This window comes from Marmota monax, unplaced genomic scaffold (assembly GCF_021218885.2).
Source record: "Marmota monax isolate L192 unplaced genomic scaffold, Marmota_monax_Labrador192_F-V1.1 WCK01_AAM20220418_F8-fsc00019, whole genome shotgun sequence".
NCBI lineage: Eukaryota > Metazoa > Chordata > Mammalia > Rodentia > Sciuridae > Marmota > Marmota monax.
Genome location: NW_026695242.1, coordinates 17,900,651 through 17,918,180, shown reverse-complemented (window position 1 = coordinate 17,918,180; position 17,530 = coordinate 17,900,651). Strand labels below are relative to the sequence as shown.

At 38.6% G+C, this 17,530-nt stretch overlaps 1 protein-coding gene across 1 annotated transcript in view; it reads right to left on the bottom strand.

Annotated features, from left to right (window-relative positions):
• The window catches only part of Ccdc6 (coiled-coil domain containing 6), a 111,592-nt gene that overhangs the window by 46,145 nt on the left and 47,917 nt on the right, over positions 1-17,530 (bottom strand). The window contains exon 2 of the mRNA XM_046419759.2: positions 14,036-14,185. Coding sequence (XP_046275715.1) covers positions 14,036-14,185 — 150 coding nt within the window. The remainder of the gene's footprint in view (positions 1-14,035; positions 14,186-17,530) is intronic.

Sequence of the window (17,530 nt, the reverse complement as noted above, 5' to 3'; positions counted from 1 at the left end):
ACCTCAAAATGGCCACATCTAACCTTCTCCACTTTTGACACTTTTCCACTGCTCTGAAAGTACATACTCAGTTGGGGAGGGGGGCGCACGGGGGGGGGGGAGTTGGAAAAAGAGAACTCTTAAAATTTATAGTCTTCTAGCAATGTTGACTAAACAGATGCTGTTTTTTTTCTCTCCAACTGTTTTTGACATGCAACTCAAAAAAGAGTGTCAACTTTTTGCAGGGACCCTGGGGTAAAGGGGAACACAGCTGTGAGGTGCTTCTAACGACAAGTCTATTTTTACCTAGTTTGCTAAAACTCAGGTTCTGCAAGACTGAGCAGTCATTACAAGACCTAAGAAGAATGAAACAAGAAGAACAAGAGGAGTCCCACACAGAAGACACAAAGACCCCAGAGGAATAAATAAGGATTATAAGGGGGAAAAAGTCTTCATCAAACACCTTTATTCAATAGACATTTGCTGTGTGTCTTGTTTAGCAAATATCATAGAGTGGGAGGTAAAATCTATAGTTAAGATATTATCCATGCCCAAAAAGAGTTAATGCATACCAAGCTTAAATGATATGTACTAGTTTTAAAGAAATGATGAACTTGAATCTTAAAACCATTGGCAAAAAGGTGTTTTTAAATATAGTAGCTATGTATCTTCCATCCAAAGTTTTCAATTGCTTCCATTTCATTTGCAAGAAGCTCCTCCTTTTCTTCTTTTTAAAGAATTATGCTTCTGCCTCAACAATCAAGGATGTAATCTAACACTGAAAAATCTTTTGCCCACCAAACAGCGCTTGTCACAGAACATTAATGGGAGGACAGTTAAGGCTCTCATTGGCCTCAGGAAAATATTCATTTACACAGATGCTCAAACCCTATCAATATCTAGTTAGGTATTTCCTTTAGGGCTCAAGACTGGACAAAGGCCATAAAAGCTCTCAGTTATAGGAGGTTCATTCTCTCAAGAGCTATCCCCAAAGGCAAACTGGATAGCAAAGCTGTCATTATCAGGACTCAAGAAAGGTCCCCAGGTCACACTAATCCATTTGGAGACTATCAAGCCAACCTGAGGCCTAACTGTTTGCTTAAGATTCAGTTTTCATCTTCCCCAAAGGAGAGCTGAAAGGAGCAGCTCTGTTGTCTGCTTTGGTCCCCCATCTCCCGGGTGACAACCAGTCTAGAAGCAGGGAATGGAGCTTCTGAACAGAGAAAGCAAGGAAAAGAGAATACAGTTCTTCCTTGCAACAACGAAATCATCAATAAAAGACAAAAAACAAGGAGAAATATAGAAATACTTTCAAACCCCCAAAATCATAAGACAAAAAAGGGGGAGGGGCAGACATGGGAGCAGTGATCTGAGGAACTAATAACCACTGTGGTAGCCTCATATAATTTGTGTGAGAAAAATTTGGGAATTTCTGTTTTAAATAGATACACACTGCCATCCTTAATGTGAAGATCCAAAATGTTCCAAAATCTGAAACTATTTGAGTGCAGACATAATGCCAAGTGGAAAGTGTCACAGCTGACCTCATGTGATGGGTCATGGTAAAAACACAGGTACACGGACTTCAGGTTATGTGGGTGTCAGGTATATATGAATACTGTAATGGATTTCATGTTTAGACATGGGTCCCATCTCCAAGATCTCTCACTAGGTATACACAAATATTCCAAAATCAGAAAAAATCTAGAATTCAAAACATTGCTGGTCCCAAACATTTCAGAAAACAACCTGCCCCATGTGGTCCCAGGAGGGCTCCATCCAACACTCTGAATCCACCTGCCTATTCTAAGCTCCCGACATCATAAACACAAAAACCCTCCAGGGAAATCTGGTGCAGGGAAACCCAAGACTAGCTATCAGAAACAGACTCCCATTTTCTCTATTGCTCATCTTCAATATGGGCAAATAATTAAAGGGATGATTTAAAATCTAATCAAAGATCCTAACCTACTACTATATGAGCAATTTTAAATCTTCCAATAAGGTCAGATTTTCTGAACCAAACCAAAAACAAAACCAGTAAGAAGTAATCAAGCAAATTATGTTGATATATTTGAAATAAAACTCATTTATCTGATTTATATATTTCTAAAGCTAAATGCTCAGGCAGAATAAAAGGTTTTTCAAAATCAGAACTTTTTATAAATACATTTTTTATATAGTCACTCTCAAAGATTATGGAATAATTTTATGATCCTTGGCAGTGCAATATGCTGTTTACATGAACAAAAAAATAAAACCCCTGGGGAACTGGAATCGTGGTATTAACAGATTTTCTCCTGGCGGGTAACATTTTCAATGGAAACAGGGCTTTAGAAATAAAAGGTTTGTTCCTTGGGGTTCAGTGTGAAAAAATATTGACCTAACTAAGGAAGTCATGAGTAAAGATACAACTATATATCAGGACTCTTTTAAAATTTTAAGGACTAAAACTTGAGCATTTTCTTATTTTATCCACTGACGATAGAGAAGAGTCCCAAAGCAAACATCCAGACCCTTAAAAAATTCAAGTGTGGCATTAATTTGATCTGAAGCAGATTTTCTGGAACCACTTCAATGAACCAGGCATCTTATATAAGAGATTCAAGAACTGTGTACCAAATAACTATATTTTCAGCAAAATTCTCTCAAGCAGGTAGAAATACTAAAATCACTCACCTAGGAGAAACGCCTTCCAGTCACCACAGGTGCACCCACAGGTTGGCTGTTAAGCTGGTCTTCTCGTCCAACATGCAATGGAAGTCAGCCAAGGCCCCAGCTGGGCAAAGTGAAAGTCTGATGATCTGGGCTTGCCATCAATCCTGCCCTTACTAAGCAAGGCAAGCCTCGGGCTGCCACTCTCACAACTGAGTTTCTCAAAGCAACTTGAGTATAAACCCAAGATACCCCTACTCTGTTTTAACTAGCTGACACTCATACTTCTGTGTAATACTTTCTGTCCCACGACCAACATTCTTGGTTTCCTGACAAATACTAAACACTAGAACCACCTGAACAGGATCAAGTAAAAGCTTCCATAGGATGATAACTGCATTAAGTCATTGGATTGTCAAGAAACTATTAAGTTATTAACATAAGCTTGGAAAAAATGTTCAAAAATACCTCTCAGAACATCAAGCATCTCTTAAGAACCAACTTTCTGTTCTAGCAAGCAGCCCGAGAAGAAACTCTGACTCCCACTACAAATTTGGTGAATCACCGCTAAGTGTCTCTTGAGCCCACTTCCATTCCCACCTCCTCCAAGCTGCTACTGGTGCCGTCATTCTTGCTCAACACCTCACGACTCTTCAGTTATCAAATCACACTGTCAGCCTCCATAACAACTGTGGAACACACTCCTCTTCTTTCTCTGCTCATGATCCAGTCTAGTTCAAGCCTTTTATTCCTCTGCATGAGGCTACACCAAAACCTCCTACCAGATACCCCCAGATCCACTTAGATCATCCCAGCAGACAAGTCCTAGCACTTCAATGCCCTGCCCCAAGCCCTTCAGTGGCTCCCGACTAGTACAGATTAAGTCCAAGATCATTCAAGTCTTTCCACAAACCCTGTTGTCAGGCTCAGTCCAAGTGACAGCCCAAGGTTGGCAAACATAAATGCCTTCAGCGTTCAGGCATCAAGCCAACAAGAAATGGGTGGATGTAAGCAAGGGAATGGTTACAACAGCAGTTAAAGGCAAAGTCTGCTTCTTTTTCCAAAGACTTTTTTCTTAAAAGAATATAATAAAACTCAGCATAGTGGCCAAATCCTTATGAAGAGACCATGCTGGTCCAGGGGTCTGGAAGTCTGACCACCTGCTAGTCACATGGGCCCACTCTTACAGAAACTGCAACACTTGTTCCACCCCATGTTCCTGTTCATGAGGTGCATCTGCCTATGGGGCCTGACTCCCTCCCTCCAGATTACTGAAACTGGTGGATGGCTCAAAAGACTTCCGCAGTGTCTTCCCACATGCCCTCAGCATAACGTACACGCCCCTCCTTCAGCCGTGACAAGCACACTGCTGTTCGTATGCATTTTAATGTCTATTTCCTGGCACTTCTCATGTCTTTTTCATCACTTCCTTCTAAAAGCAGCTCACTCTTCTGGTTCTTATCACATCTCCAGCATTGCATATACATGGATGTGCTTAATCACCATAATGCTACAATAGATACTATGATTATCTGCGTTGTGCACAGAACAAAACCACACTTTTAGAGAGGTAAGGTGGCCTGCCTGAAGTCTTGCATATAGCTGGTAAATTCAGGATTCAAACTGAAGTCTGTGGCTTTGAAACTTTGGCCTTGACTCCTAGTGTGTGCTGCTGCCTTGAATGCCTGGGCACACTCGCGGTCACCCTTATAGGACTGCAGGCTCTACAAAAGACAGTAGCCAGGACTTACTCAACTCGACTCAGAGCATCTAGAAAATGCCATATGTATGCAAATACTACCTAAATGATAAGTGGACTGTCTGCCCTAGATTAAGTCTTACGATGAGCAAAACAACTGGATAAGTACAAGAAGCTGACAAAATAACAAACGAATATGATCATTATGATATACAAGTTAAATTACATCAGGTTTAACTTTTGTTAAAGAGGCTGCTGAATACAGAATAGCAAGTAGTACTATATAGTTCTCTTAAGTGACTGTCTTCCAAATCCATACAACTGACAGCTCCTCTGAGGCCCAGTGTGTCTGTTCCTGACCACAGCTCCTCCACAATGGTATCAACATCCTGATTTTTATGCCATTCACTTCCCTGCAGCTTTGTTTCATAAAACTTTTTTACCCCTATATAATTATTCCTGGATATTCCTTTTGCTTGGTTTTGTTTTCTTTTGTCTGACTTCTGCTAAGTGAACTTGTGATCTGTTGAACTTTAGTTTGTATTTTTATTGCTTTATATTATCTGACAGAATGAGCATATCACAATTCATCCTCTTTACTGATGACAGGTCTTGGGGTCATTTCTAGTTTGGGGTTATGATGATCAATGGTAAAAAAAAAAAAAAAAAGAACATCTTCACATCTGGTGCACATCTGCACACAGTAGACACACTCGGGAGCAGAACTGCTGGGTCATAAAGAATGAGTATTTCTGTCTTAATTTGAGAGTAGTTCCAACAATGTCCCTTCTCTAGCAGCAGAGCATGAGAATTCATTAGCATCTTCCTGCAGTTCAATTCGTTTTCTTGATTACTAATGCAGTTATGAAATTTGTTTACTGGCCTTTTGGGCATCCACCAAAGTCTGTTCAAGTCTTTGGTCACTTTTCCACTGGGTTATCCGCTTGTCTTACTGGTTTGTAGTTATGTGTTGGTTATATATGTTGCAAATGTCATCTCCCATTCTGTAACTTGTCCTTGCATTCTTCTAATGGGATAACCTATGATAGGTCTTTGGTCCTCTTCTTTATACATACCCTCTCCCCTCCGTGACAGCATTAATTCCCATGGAAATTAATAAGAGGCAACACTTCCAAATTTCTATCTCTAGACCAGACTTCTCTGCTGATAACCAGAGCTTCTGTCCAACTGCTTATCTGTTTTCTCCATTTTAAGTCCAGACATCTCAAGTGAACTTCTGACTTTTCCACTATAACCTATTTTATTTGCTGTCTTTCCTAAATCTTAAATGGTGGTAACTCCTTACTCTTCCCATCATTGATGCCCAAACCTCCAAGTCTTTCTTGATCCCCTCTATTTTTCCCACACTATCTACACTATCCCACTATTCCCACTTTCCCACATTATTCACAAGCCTATGGGCTCTTCCCTCCAAACACACTCAGAAGGTCAGGGTTACCATTTTCACCGCTACCATCCTGCAAGAGTCCTCTCCATGTCTCATCCCATAATACAAAGTAGACACCCAATGGGTCTCCTTGCTCCCACCTTAGCCCCAATTCCATAATCTTCTCATGACACAGTAAGCACAGCAATCATGTTAAGAGTCACATAAGATATTTCACTGTTCAATACCCTGTGGTGGCTTCCATGGCAAAAGAAGGCCAAGTCCTGACAATGGCTCCCAAGGTGTATGTATCCTGAGTACTAGCTACCCAATCCCCAGGCCCATTTCCCTTCCAGTCACATTTCATATTCCTCTCTCCCCATGACCCCACTCTAACCTCACTAGCTTCTCTGCTGCTCTTCCTACATGGCAGGTACAAGCTCACCTTAACTACTTTCTTATTCCCTCTGGCTATAAATAATACACTTCCCTGAGAAACCCACATGGCCAGTTTCCTTTTCTCCAAGAACTGTTCCTGTATTAACTCTATGAGTAAACAATTTAAAATTTCAACTACCCTCACGTTCTTTACCATGTTCTATATTTCCCTGTGACACTCAATAGTATCTTTTTATTTTCATATTTAACATTTGCTGGTATATAAAAATACATTTTTCTCATGTGGGGAAAAAAATCCTCAATTCTAATTACTTACCTGTAGATTGAGACTTTCCACTTACACAATTAATATAAGTAGTAATCATAGTTCCTCCTTTCAATCCTCCAATCTTTTTTCTTACCTTTCTATACTGGCTGGCAATCTACAACAATAAATGTAGCAAGCATCCTGTTCATTCTTCATTTCAAAGGGAAAATTGTTAATGCACGATTAAACATAATGTTTGGGAAGGCTTTTGTAGGCACTATTAGAGTTAAATTTTCTTCTATTCTTCCTACAGGATTTTATCAGGAATTATTAATTTTTTATCTAATTCTTTTTCTCCATCTATCGACATGATTATTTTTTTTTCTTATAATTCTGTGAACGTGGGTAATTACACTTACGAATTTTCCCCTGTTAAACTAACTGTGCCCTCTTAGTATACATCCAACACGTTCACGGTACATCCTTTTTAATATAACGCTGGCTTCATTTTATTTTTAGGATTTTTTTCTCATGATTGACATCATACTATAATTTGCCTTTCTTGAACTATACTTGTTAAATCTGAGCATTAAGGATATATGTTAGTCTTTTTCTTTTTTTCCTTTAGAGTGCATGCAAGATTGGAATTATTTTATCCTTGAACTTCTGGTACAACTCTCAATGAAGCCATTTGAGTCTGGAATTCATTTTCTACAAACGCTAGCCTGTAATCAGTGATTCCATTTCTTCTACTTTCTTCTTCCCCGGTAGCTATATAAAGTTATGCTTTTTTCAAAAATTTGTCCATATCACCTAAATTTCAAATAGATTGTGACATCATTATTCTTAAGTTTTCACTTACTTTTTCAATGTCTGCAATACAAGTGATATTTTTTCTGGTTTCCTGCTAGAGACCGTAAGCGTGGCTTTTATTTCTTTAAGTATAGCAAACATAGTTGCTTTGTAGTTGAGGCCTGATAATTCTGATATCTGAAGTATCTGTGAAGTTCATTTCTCTTCTATTATTTATGTTCATTTGTTCATGGAATATTGAGCTTCATCTCTTTGATGTGAGCTGGGTCCTGTGCTTCAAAATTTATCTATAGAACAAACTTATAGCCTAGGATGGTATTATTTTGTTCCAGAATATTCTGTTTTCCTCAGCCAGGCACTTTAAGTCTCTGTCTGCTTTAATCCAGAATCGAAGTTTTATGTCTCTGATTCATACAGTTCACAGAAAATAGTTCACTCTTTCACTGAGGATGCAACTCTTCATGACTTAAGCTTCAAGTGGGAGGGTGACCCCAACTTTGGCTGCTACAATCTTTGACTTCTGTAGCCCCAGTTCCATGTAATCATCACAAACACCTCTCAGCTGTTTCTGAGTGAACTGCAAATGCCCTAGGTTAGCAGCCCCGAGGCCAGAGTCTCCTCCAGATCTCAGTACAATAGTTCTTCACCATCTTGTTATTGTTAGTTCTCTGATACTTTCAATGAAAATTAAAAGTATCCTGTTTTGCTTTTACTTATCATCACTGAGGTTGGTCTGAATTAAAAGCCACATATCACTTTGGTGAGAAGAAAACATAGCTACTTCCTTTCAGAAAACTGCTTTTATTTGGGTCCCTTGTCAGTATCTCAACACTGAAGGCTAGAGACAGGCCCTCTATAGCCAGCTTCCAGATAACACCTGGCTTCCCATCTACTCAGAGCACCCAAAAAGCAAAGTCTGAGTATTCTGGAAAAAGAAGTCTTCTCACCTAGGGGCTTACCTAGCTTATGAATAAAGAGGAAAAGAAGGTGAAGGCAGTTACAAGACATAAATTAATTATACAAAATTATTATTATAAGGTAATTAACTGACTGGGCTGATTATTAATTACTTTGGAAAAGAAACATAAAATATTGCGCCACGTATAAATACAAAGTTTTTAAAATATTTGAAATGTTTCTGGTGATGGCTAAAGTTCATCTATGTGGGGCCAAATATTCAACAGATGAGATTCACCTTTGCCACAGAAATAGCAAAGCCTCCCACTTCTGAAAAATAAAGCAACCCTTTGCCCCAGCTTTACCTAATTGTTTTTATTTTCCTTCTACCTTTGTTTTTCCCTTCTACCTGCTTTTTTCTCACATTTTATGCCAAAGAAGTCAGCACAGAATACCTCTGAGTCTTTATTATTACTGCATATATATATTTTTCTTTTTTAATCTGTGTAAGCACATCAATTCTAGCAATAATACTAGTAAGGGTGTGTATGCATACACACACAAAATGCACACTTTAAAAGACAGGCTGGGAGCAGTGGCACATGCCTATAATCCTAGCAACTAGTGAGGCTGAGGCAGGAAGACTCCAAGTTCAAAATCAGCCTCTGCAATTTAGTGAGGTCCTAAACATCTTAGCAAGATGTGGCTCAGCAGTTAAGCACCACTCAGTTCAATACCCATATCCAAAAATAATAATAATAATAAAGCAACTTAGCAATTTCTTACAACCTAAGAACTATTTTAAATTTACTGTGTTTTCTGATCATAACCCAAATTAAGTTTTATTGAGAGCTTTGGAACATGCTACTAACAGGAAAATTCTAGTTTTATACTTTGAGCACTAGCAGTTGCAATTAAAATGCCAAAAACAACCTGGTGGTTCCTTGCAGATATATGGTGAATGCAATATGTGAACCCCTTGCTCCATGGAAAGAAACAAAGATCAGATAAAGCGGACACTGAGATAATTGGGAATGAAACAAGAAAAACTTGTGCCCCAACTGTTTTGAATGTTATTATGTGATAGCAACTTTCTCTGATCAGTTTTAATAGCCCTGAAAAAAACTACAGGCCAAGAGGGCCTCAGGTCTAGCCATTTTAATGAAGAACATATTTCAAGGTCCATTCTCCTCTCCCATAGGGAGACCCAAGTTTTCATCTGAATGGATACAATGGCAGTCTTAGCCTTGATGTCTTTGGAATTAAGGAATTAGTTTCATACATTATTTATCACCCTGACATGTGATTTTGCTGCCTGCACAAACAAATTCATGACTGTTTTAGTGAACTGGGGGACAGGAAGCAGCCTCCGACTCTGGGGTAGATGTTTGAAAAGCAGGGAACTGGGGAGTTGAGGCTCACTTCTGACACCTGCAGACACATCCTGCTACCCACACACAACCCTTCTGGGGTTAGGAGAGTGTGAGCTCTAGAGGGAAAAATTAATCCATTAGATTGAACTGAAAGAAGAAATGACTTCTCCAGGGAGGAGAGAGAGAAAGCAAAAGAAGTGGTAAGGCTTCTGTCTAGGTGAACAGGCAGAACTGGGACTTACTGAAATTCTTCCAGTTTTATTCCTCCATAAAAAGAGATGGAAGAAAAATGCTGCTGCATATCCTCCCAAACTGCTCAGCTATCAATCTTTTGGCAGTGGCAGTTTCAGCAGCAGTTTGGCCCACAACTTTCTTCTCTACATCCTTTTTCCATAGATGCCAGGAAAATTTCAACTGCTTTAATTCTAGGAGGCCTTCTAACCTCAGGAACCAAGTCAAAAATAAACTAGCCATGACACTTTACAGGAGGTCCAGAAAACTTTTCTTCTTAAGTATTTCTAATCATTGATAAAAAATGTATCCCTCTATAAGGACTTGGTCATAATTATTTCTATTACAGTTATAACGGTATTATTTTCTTGGGACCAGATTCCATTTAAAATGCAAATCAAAAGAACACCACTTTTTTTAAAAAATCTATTTGTTATTCTTAACGTAGAAAATTGGGAGTGGGAGGCAGATCGAAGGTCTGAAATTTCAAAGTTGGATTACGTTCATACCCAGCACTCTTCTTATCTCAGTGTTGTTCTCACATTAATAAATAAATATATATATCTGTTAACTTTTGGCAGTCATATTTGCTGAGAAAACTGTAAACAACAACTCTGAGCCTGAGGATAGGCTCCCCAAAGAACAGGAAGTGAGCCTGATACAATCAGGCCAACATAAAAGCAAGTGGGAAAATTTAAAACAGCTAACGCCATTATCAGTCTCAGCAATAACAGGTCTTCCAGGGAATACTGGTGATTGCTAGTTAACAGTTAGCCAGAAAAACCAGGTTGGCTTTTTTGTTTTTTTCCTCTAAGAGAGGCCAGTGGAGTGAATCACATAAAGACAAACCAGATAATTAAGGTTCTGATTATACTAGTTCTTATTGATGCGGGCCACCTATCACCCATGAATAAGTCTGATTCTTCAGGGGTTTCAGTGCACTGCTCTCCATGACAAAGAGACAAGAATTATGAGAGCAGCATTATTAGAGGAAGACTCCGAATTCTCAGAGTCACAGGCCCAGATATTGTTTCAAAAATGTAAGAATAACCAGGCAACACAATTTTTAAGTTCCCTGATTAAAAAAAAAAAAGAAAGAAAGAAAGAAAAAAAAAAAACAACAAGATATTTCCTAACCGTTAAACCCATCGTACAATCATAATAAGCACCTTAGATCTGGGCATGGTGGCTCATGCATTGGGAGGCTGAGGCAGGAGGATTGCAAACTTGAGGCCAGCCTCCACCACTTAGCAAGACCCTGTCTCATAATAATAACTGCTAATGTTTTAGAGAATCACCTTTTAGATATTTCTACTAACACGTTACATGTCAAATTGTGAGTTTTGCTCGTAAAACATTTCATATCAATTTTAATTACAAATAATGACTAAACTACAACTTCTCTTCAATGCATTCCAGGACAACATTCAGCTCAGAGGCAAGTTTTTGCCAGACCTGCCAAAAATGCTAGAATTTTTAGACCAAATTCTCACCAATCAAGTAGTCAATCCCATGATCTAGGCTCAGAAATGAGCAGATTTTCCAGACAAAAGAGTTTTCACAAAATGGAGACATAATGGACAGTCACAAAATCAAAGGAGCGAAGCTGCATGCTCTCCTTGGTGTATGTATGCAGCTCTCCTTGGTGTATGTAGTTTGTTTCAGTAAGGATTAGCATGCATGGGGGTGTTGAAGCTACCACCCAAACAACTGGATCTTCTAAAGAGCAGGGATTTCCTCTCATCTACACTTAAACTTGATTCAGTTTTTAAAGGTATACCAGTTGGGCAACAGCAGATAGGAAGGGAGACATTCTACAGCAATATTCTCATTTTTGTTCTCAGGATGAAAGAGTCCCTTTGAAATGCACATAAAAGCAACAACCAATTACTGTCAGCGAAAACAGCCAGAGCTTGCGGACAACCTCAAACTGTTCTATAAATAGCCCCTCAGTGGCCTCTAGTGAAAAATGCTAAACACTTTCATGGTGCACAGGTCAATTCACCCACTTGTCTATTGGTGACACTTGCAGTATGGTTTCTCTAAGCAGGCATTTCGTTGTAAAGTCCTATCCAGAAGCAACCATTCTAGAAAATCATATTTAAGTAATTACACAGTTGGAAAAGTCTATTGGTATCAATTACTCTAAAAATCTTCCAGATGGAGAAGTACTTCCATGCTGGGTGGCAGAAATTCTGAATAGTCAACAAAGGACTGGTTGAAACCATTAAGTAAATATGTACTGGGAGCCTGGGAATGGCTGCCAAAAGCTAGGGAGCCCTTCCCCACTGGCCAACAACAGAAGGCAGGTTCTTCGATTATTACAAAATATTGTGATACCTGGCATCTAAAGTGATAGATTATGTATCAGGCCACAGAATGGACATCACTCAAAACCCTGCCAGGGGCCTCAACTTGAAGCCTCTGGGTATCCATCTCCTTCCAAAAGCCTAATATCCCTGAAAAAGAAATATGGCATTACTGTTTAGAAGGTAGAAAGTTTCAGTCTGAAAATGTCCTGGAGATAGATCCATCTGGTGACAGTTGCACAACAATATGAATGTTTTGACTGAGGGCAAATGTAAGACCTGGCCACGCAAGGCCTAGAACTATACCTTATACTATTTTTGACAAAAACAGTTTATTGTGTTTTCAGCTTATATACTATTCCATCTCTTTGGAAAGGAAATATTGGGGGAAGTGAATCTAGGGTTTAATATATCAAATTTTTTCTCCTACAGCCACTCACAGTTATAAACTTTTAAGATACAAGAATTATGGAAAAATAATCACTACAATTCTTCAGGCTATAGCATCACTTGTAGGATGTTCAGAGCCTAAATTTTAAGTCCAAACCTTCTTATGGAAGTTGATTATTAAAACAAACTTCCTCTTCTGTGTTACATGGCTCTTAGGTTTTCATTCTTTTTTACTCTTATTTAAAGGGACAGCAATGTCCTTGGAAAGCAGGTGGGTTATAAATGAATAAGAGATCAGTTATAAACTGATAGCCACTCACAGTGGAAATGAATCTTTAGAGAGCAAAGAACATCATCTGACTAGGTTTTGGTTGCTTTTCTATGGCACTTTGATCAAATACCCCCCAAATACTAAATATAATGTTAAGTTTGGGGACAAAAATTTTTCTTACAGTATCAAAAAATAGGGCACCTAAACTCAGGAAAAACAAACCATAATTGCATCCCTATCGTTCTAGAAGCACAATGCAGAATAAGCCACCTAAGTTGCCAAGGTGAGATACATCAGAAGTCAAATTAACCTTCTCCCTCCTTTTTTTTCTCTCTCTCTCTCTAAATCACAGTGCAAATGAATAAACAAAAAGTTTCAGTGCAAAACTTTTGCCATGAATCTCTGCTAAATGATAATGGCTAGGTACCTCTATCCTACACATTTCAAGAGCTACCATCTAAATCAAATTTTGTACAAGACAGCAACAGTATCTTTATTCAGTAATCAGGAATAAAAATGAAAAAAAGAAAAACAAAAGTTGCTTGTACAGTCTTCATACTAAAGTTTCTATATAACGCACCTTCTAATATCCTGTAAGGATCTTCTTTGTGAGGAGATAAGAAATTAGAATATTTTTTTAAAGCCTCAAATATTTTCTTATTACAACCTTACTAAAATACATACTTCAGCCTAACTGATGAACTTGTTAGTAATCTGGTAAATAGAGAATACAGGGGTGTTTCTTTCAAAGACAATAATTCTTTTTAATATGGAGAGAGGAATGCATCCTCAACTAGACGAATCAAACTCTCCTTTTTTTGTTTTGTATGGTGTCTTCTTTATATTATTAATGATTACTGGTAAGTTTTAATACTTGTCTGGTATCTGTTTAGTAACACATTACTCACCCATCTGAATGCTTGAATGTAGTTTTAAGTATCATGGATACCTTTTTTTCCTTTAAAGACATTTCACTTTATGTCCTCATATTTTAGTGTAAGAGACCCACTTATAAATATCAAAATTATATACTCATTATAGATTCCCTGTAAAAGGAAAAAGAAATCTCATATTTGGTGTTAATCCTTATATTTTCAAAATGCTACATATAACATCGCCTGGGTTGAGGCCTCATACTTATCAACCATGTTTTGAAATATCCAGGGTATAAAATATCTTACTTTCAATTACAAATGGGCTACAGAACCACAGTTTCAAGTATCACACTGCTGCCATCCTTAAACTGGTATTTTTAATCTCCGAAGAACTTCAGCTTTAACCTCACCAGCAAATGTTTCAAGCAAAGTGCTCTATCAAAGTCATTTTTTTTTTTCCTTCAGAGGAAAATAAGCAGGGAAGATGAGAGGATAGAAAAGATAATTTACCTGCATCAATTTTCTGGAGAGCTCATTAGTGAGGAACTCTTCTTCCTTCTCGTAATTTACAGCAAGGGTTTCTTTCTCCTTCTGCAAAGCCTGAATTTTCTTGAATAAAGTATTACTGATGAATTCTTCTTCCTGCTCAGCCCTGGCTTGCTGTTTTACAAAAAAAAAATAAAAATAAAAGAGAACAAAACAAAAACACATGTTAAGGAAACAGGAAATTTACTAATTGTAATATAGTTCTTATTTTCAGAGAGGGTGCCTATTTTAATTAGAGCTCTATTTTTAACTTTGACCAACACACCCCAGCAAGCACAAAACAGCAAATATTACTATTACCCCAAAGGGACTCTCTGTACTATGCATGGCCCTTCTTCTTACAGTGATATATCAAATGAGCAAAAACTGTACTGCAGTTTTGGGATACTTTTATGTTCATTTTTTGGTATTGGGGATTGAATGGGGGTATGGGGGTACTGAGCTGCTAAGACAGGGTCTCACTAAATTGCTGAAGCTGGCCTCAAACTTGTGACCATCCTCCCTCAGTCTCCCCAGTGACTGAGATCATAGGCACACATGTACTACAGTTTTTATGAAGCATCTCACAAATAAATAACTGGAACACAGAAAGTTCCTTCTCATGTAGCAGAAAGGTCCAGTGTGTAAAGGCATTCCTAATAACTCTCCATGTCAATACTTCTCATAGGCTTGTAGTTAAAATATCTAGACAACATTTTTTTTAAAAAACTGGAGCAGAAAAGTTCAAATCGCTTAAAAGAATATCACCTCTCTAGAAGACATTACTAAAAGCATGTGGACATACCATTAAAAAAAACAATAGAGGGCTGAGGTTGTGGCTCCATGGCAGAGTGCTTGCCTTGCACATGTGAGGCACCGAGTTCCATCCTCAGCACCACATAAAAATAACAAAATAAAGGTATTGTGTCCATCTATAAGTAAAAAAATTTTTTAAAAAGCAATAGATACACATGGACACATTAACATGTTCATGGATATAATTACTAGAAGACAATAAACCAAAGCTGTTAACAAAGTAGTGAGAATCTCATCTGTAAAAGGTAAGGGCAGATGAAAGGATTTTTTTAACTTTATTTCCCTACTGGGAATTATTGGGGTGATGGAAAGAACAGGTATTACTGAATTAAAACACACGAAAAACAGAAGAAAAGGGAGTCAGGCTTAATTCAATGACAATATTCTTCTGTAGATCCTCACAAATGCTTTAATAGACTAAACAGACTAATGAAAGTTAATTATTCTTTTATGTGTGGGGAGAGATACTGGGGAATGGACTCGAGGGTACTGCCTTTTTCTTCTTTTTTCTTCTCTTTTTTGAGACAATCTTGCTAAATTGCTAAGAATGATCTCAAACTATGATTCTCCTGTCTCAGCCTCCTGAATTGCTGGGATTAAAGGTGTATGCCACTGTACCTGGCAAACCTAACCATCCGAAGGAGAGTCTTCTTTTCAGAAAGAAATGGACTCAATTGTATTAAAAGCACTTTTTAAACTGCAACATTTTGATGCATCTGTACCAAATAATGCATTTCTATTTTATCTGCCAGTCAAGGGAGAGAGAGCTACATGAATTCCAAACCTCTAGCACCTCCACTTATTATAAAAGGGCCAGAGGACAAGAAACAAAAGGAACTCACATCAATTACCACCTTTTAGCATTCAAAGGTCCAGCAACCACTCCCAGGTCTTATGGCTTAAATTTGGTACCCATTTGCCAGCTTCCAACACTTGCACCCTAATACCACAGTTTAATGTAGCATCACACCCTGGGCTCCACATCCCAGCAGCCCTCAAGGAAGTATACCATAGTTTCCAGAACTGCTTGCCAAACAATTTTATAAGAGAACCATGCATAGTACTTAAGACTGAAAAACAGTTAAACCAAAGCTGGAAACTTTAGGAGAAAGTCCAGAACTTGAGTTCCTAAGGAAGCCATTCTGGAATAGTCCAGGAGAATTGAGCAATGAAGAACACATCCAACAGCTAATAAATTCCTGTGACAAGCCAAGGGCACACACCGAATACCGTGGCTCCCTTAAACGCCTCCTGTTTCACAAGACCTTCTCAATGCCTGGTCCTTGCACTATAGTCAAAGAGAGCTGCTGGGCACTGGGGCTTCCCTGGCCCTTTAAATCAATCCCTACTCCTCTTCCAAAGTCGCAAACTTCAAGATGTCCTCCTGCAATGGGCAGAGGGCCAAGGTATTTACTTAAGGCATATCTGACATATATATCCAAGCCCACAATCTCTCCAAGCTACCCGTTTTTCCGGTTTTGATGGACAAAGCCCTATATGATTTGAATGATGATTACTCTGAGAGTTATAGAAGAAAAAGGACGACAGGAACCATAATGCTCTCGCTGGTGACTCTGGACTTAGAATTCAAAAGGGGGGCTGCCATAAATTAGTTTCATTATCATGCCAGACTCAACGACTTGCAAATTATTGCACACTTAAGAGTTTAGACATTTGGTAAACTTAATCATTAGCAATAAAGAGGGCCCCGATGAGGCTGAGCAGATCATCCTCCCATTTACATGGGGGCTTGGAAGTAACAAGCAGAAAATAAGCTAACAGTTTATTCCCGTGAAACTAAAAATAAACCCAAGTTTTATTTGTGTAGCTCTCTCTCCCATGTGATATGACCATTAAGTTATAGGGACAAAAGATTTCAGTTTATTATAAAAATGAATTCTAAGAGAGAAAACAGGTTGCCAAAGGAATGGAGAATGACCGCTCAGTGAATGGTTCCCTAAAAAGGGTTTCTTTTAGAGGTGAAGACATTTTCTGGAACTGGATGCTAATAGTTTACATAAGCTTTTAAATAGACAAGAATTCAAAACTCAGCTGGGTGTGGTGGCACACACCTACAGTCCCATTGGGCGGCTAAGGCAGGAGGATCACAATTCCAGGCCAGCCTTAGCAACTTAGGGAGACTGTGTCTCAAAAAAAATAAATAAATAAAAAAGGATGGGGATGTGGCTCAGTGGATAAGCACCCCTGGGTACAATCCCCAGTACCTAAATACACTAGAACTCACCTAACTGTACATTTTTAAAGGGTAAATTTTATGGTATGTGAATTGAGTCTTTTTTTTTTTTTTTTAGAGGAGGAAAGGTTTATTTGGGGGCTCACAGTTTCAGAGGTCTTAGTCCATAGAAGGCCAGCTCCAGGACATCATGGAGGAAGAGTGTGGCAGAGGAAAGCAGCTTACATGGTGATCAGAAAGCAGAGAGACTCCACTTGCTAGATCCAAATATATACCTAAAGCCACACCCCCAATTCCCACCTCATCCAGCCACACCTTACCACTTCAGTTCCCACTTAGTTAATCCCTGAGGATTAATTCATTAATTGGATTAAGACTCTCACAACCCAATCATTTCTCTGTGAACCTTCTTGCATTGTCTCACACATGGGGTTTTGGGGGGGTATACCACATCTAAACTGTAACATTCT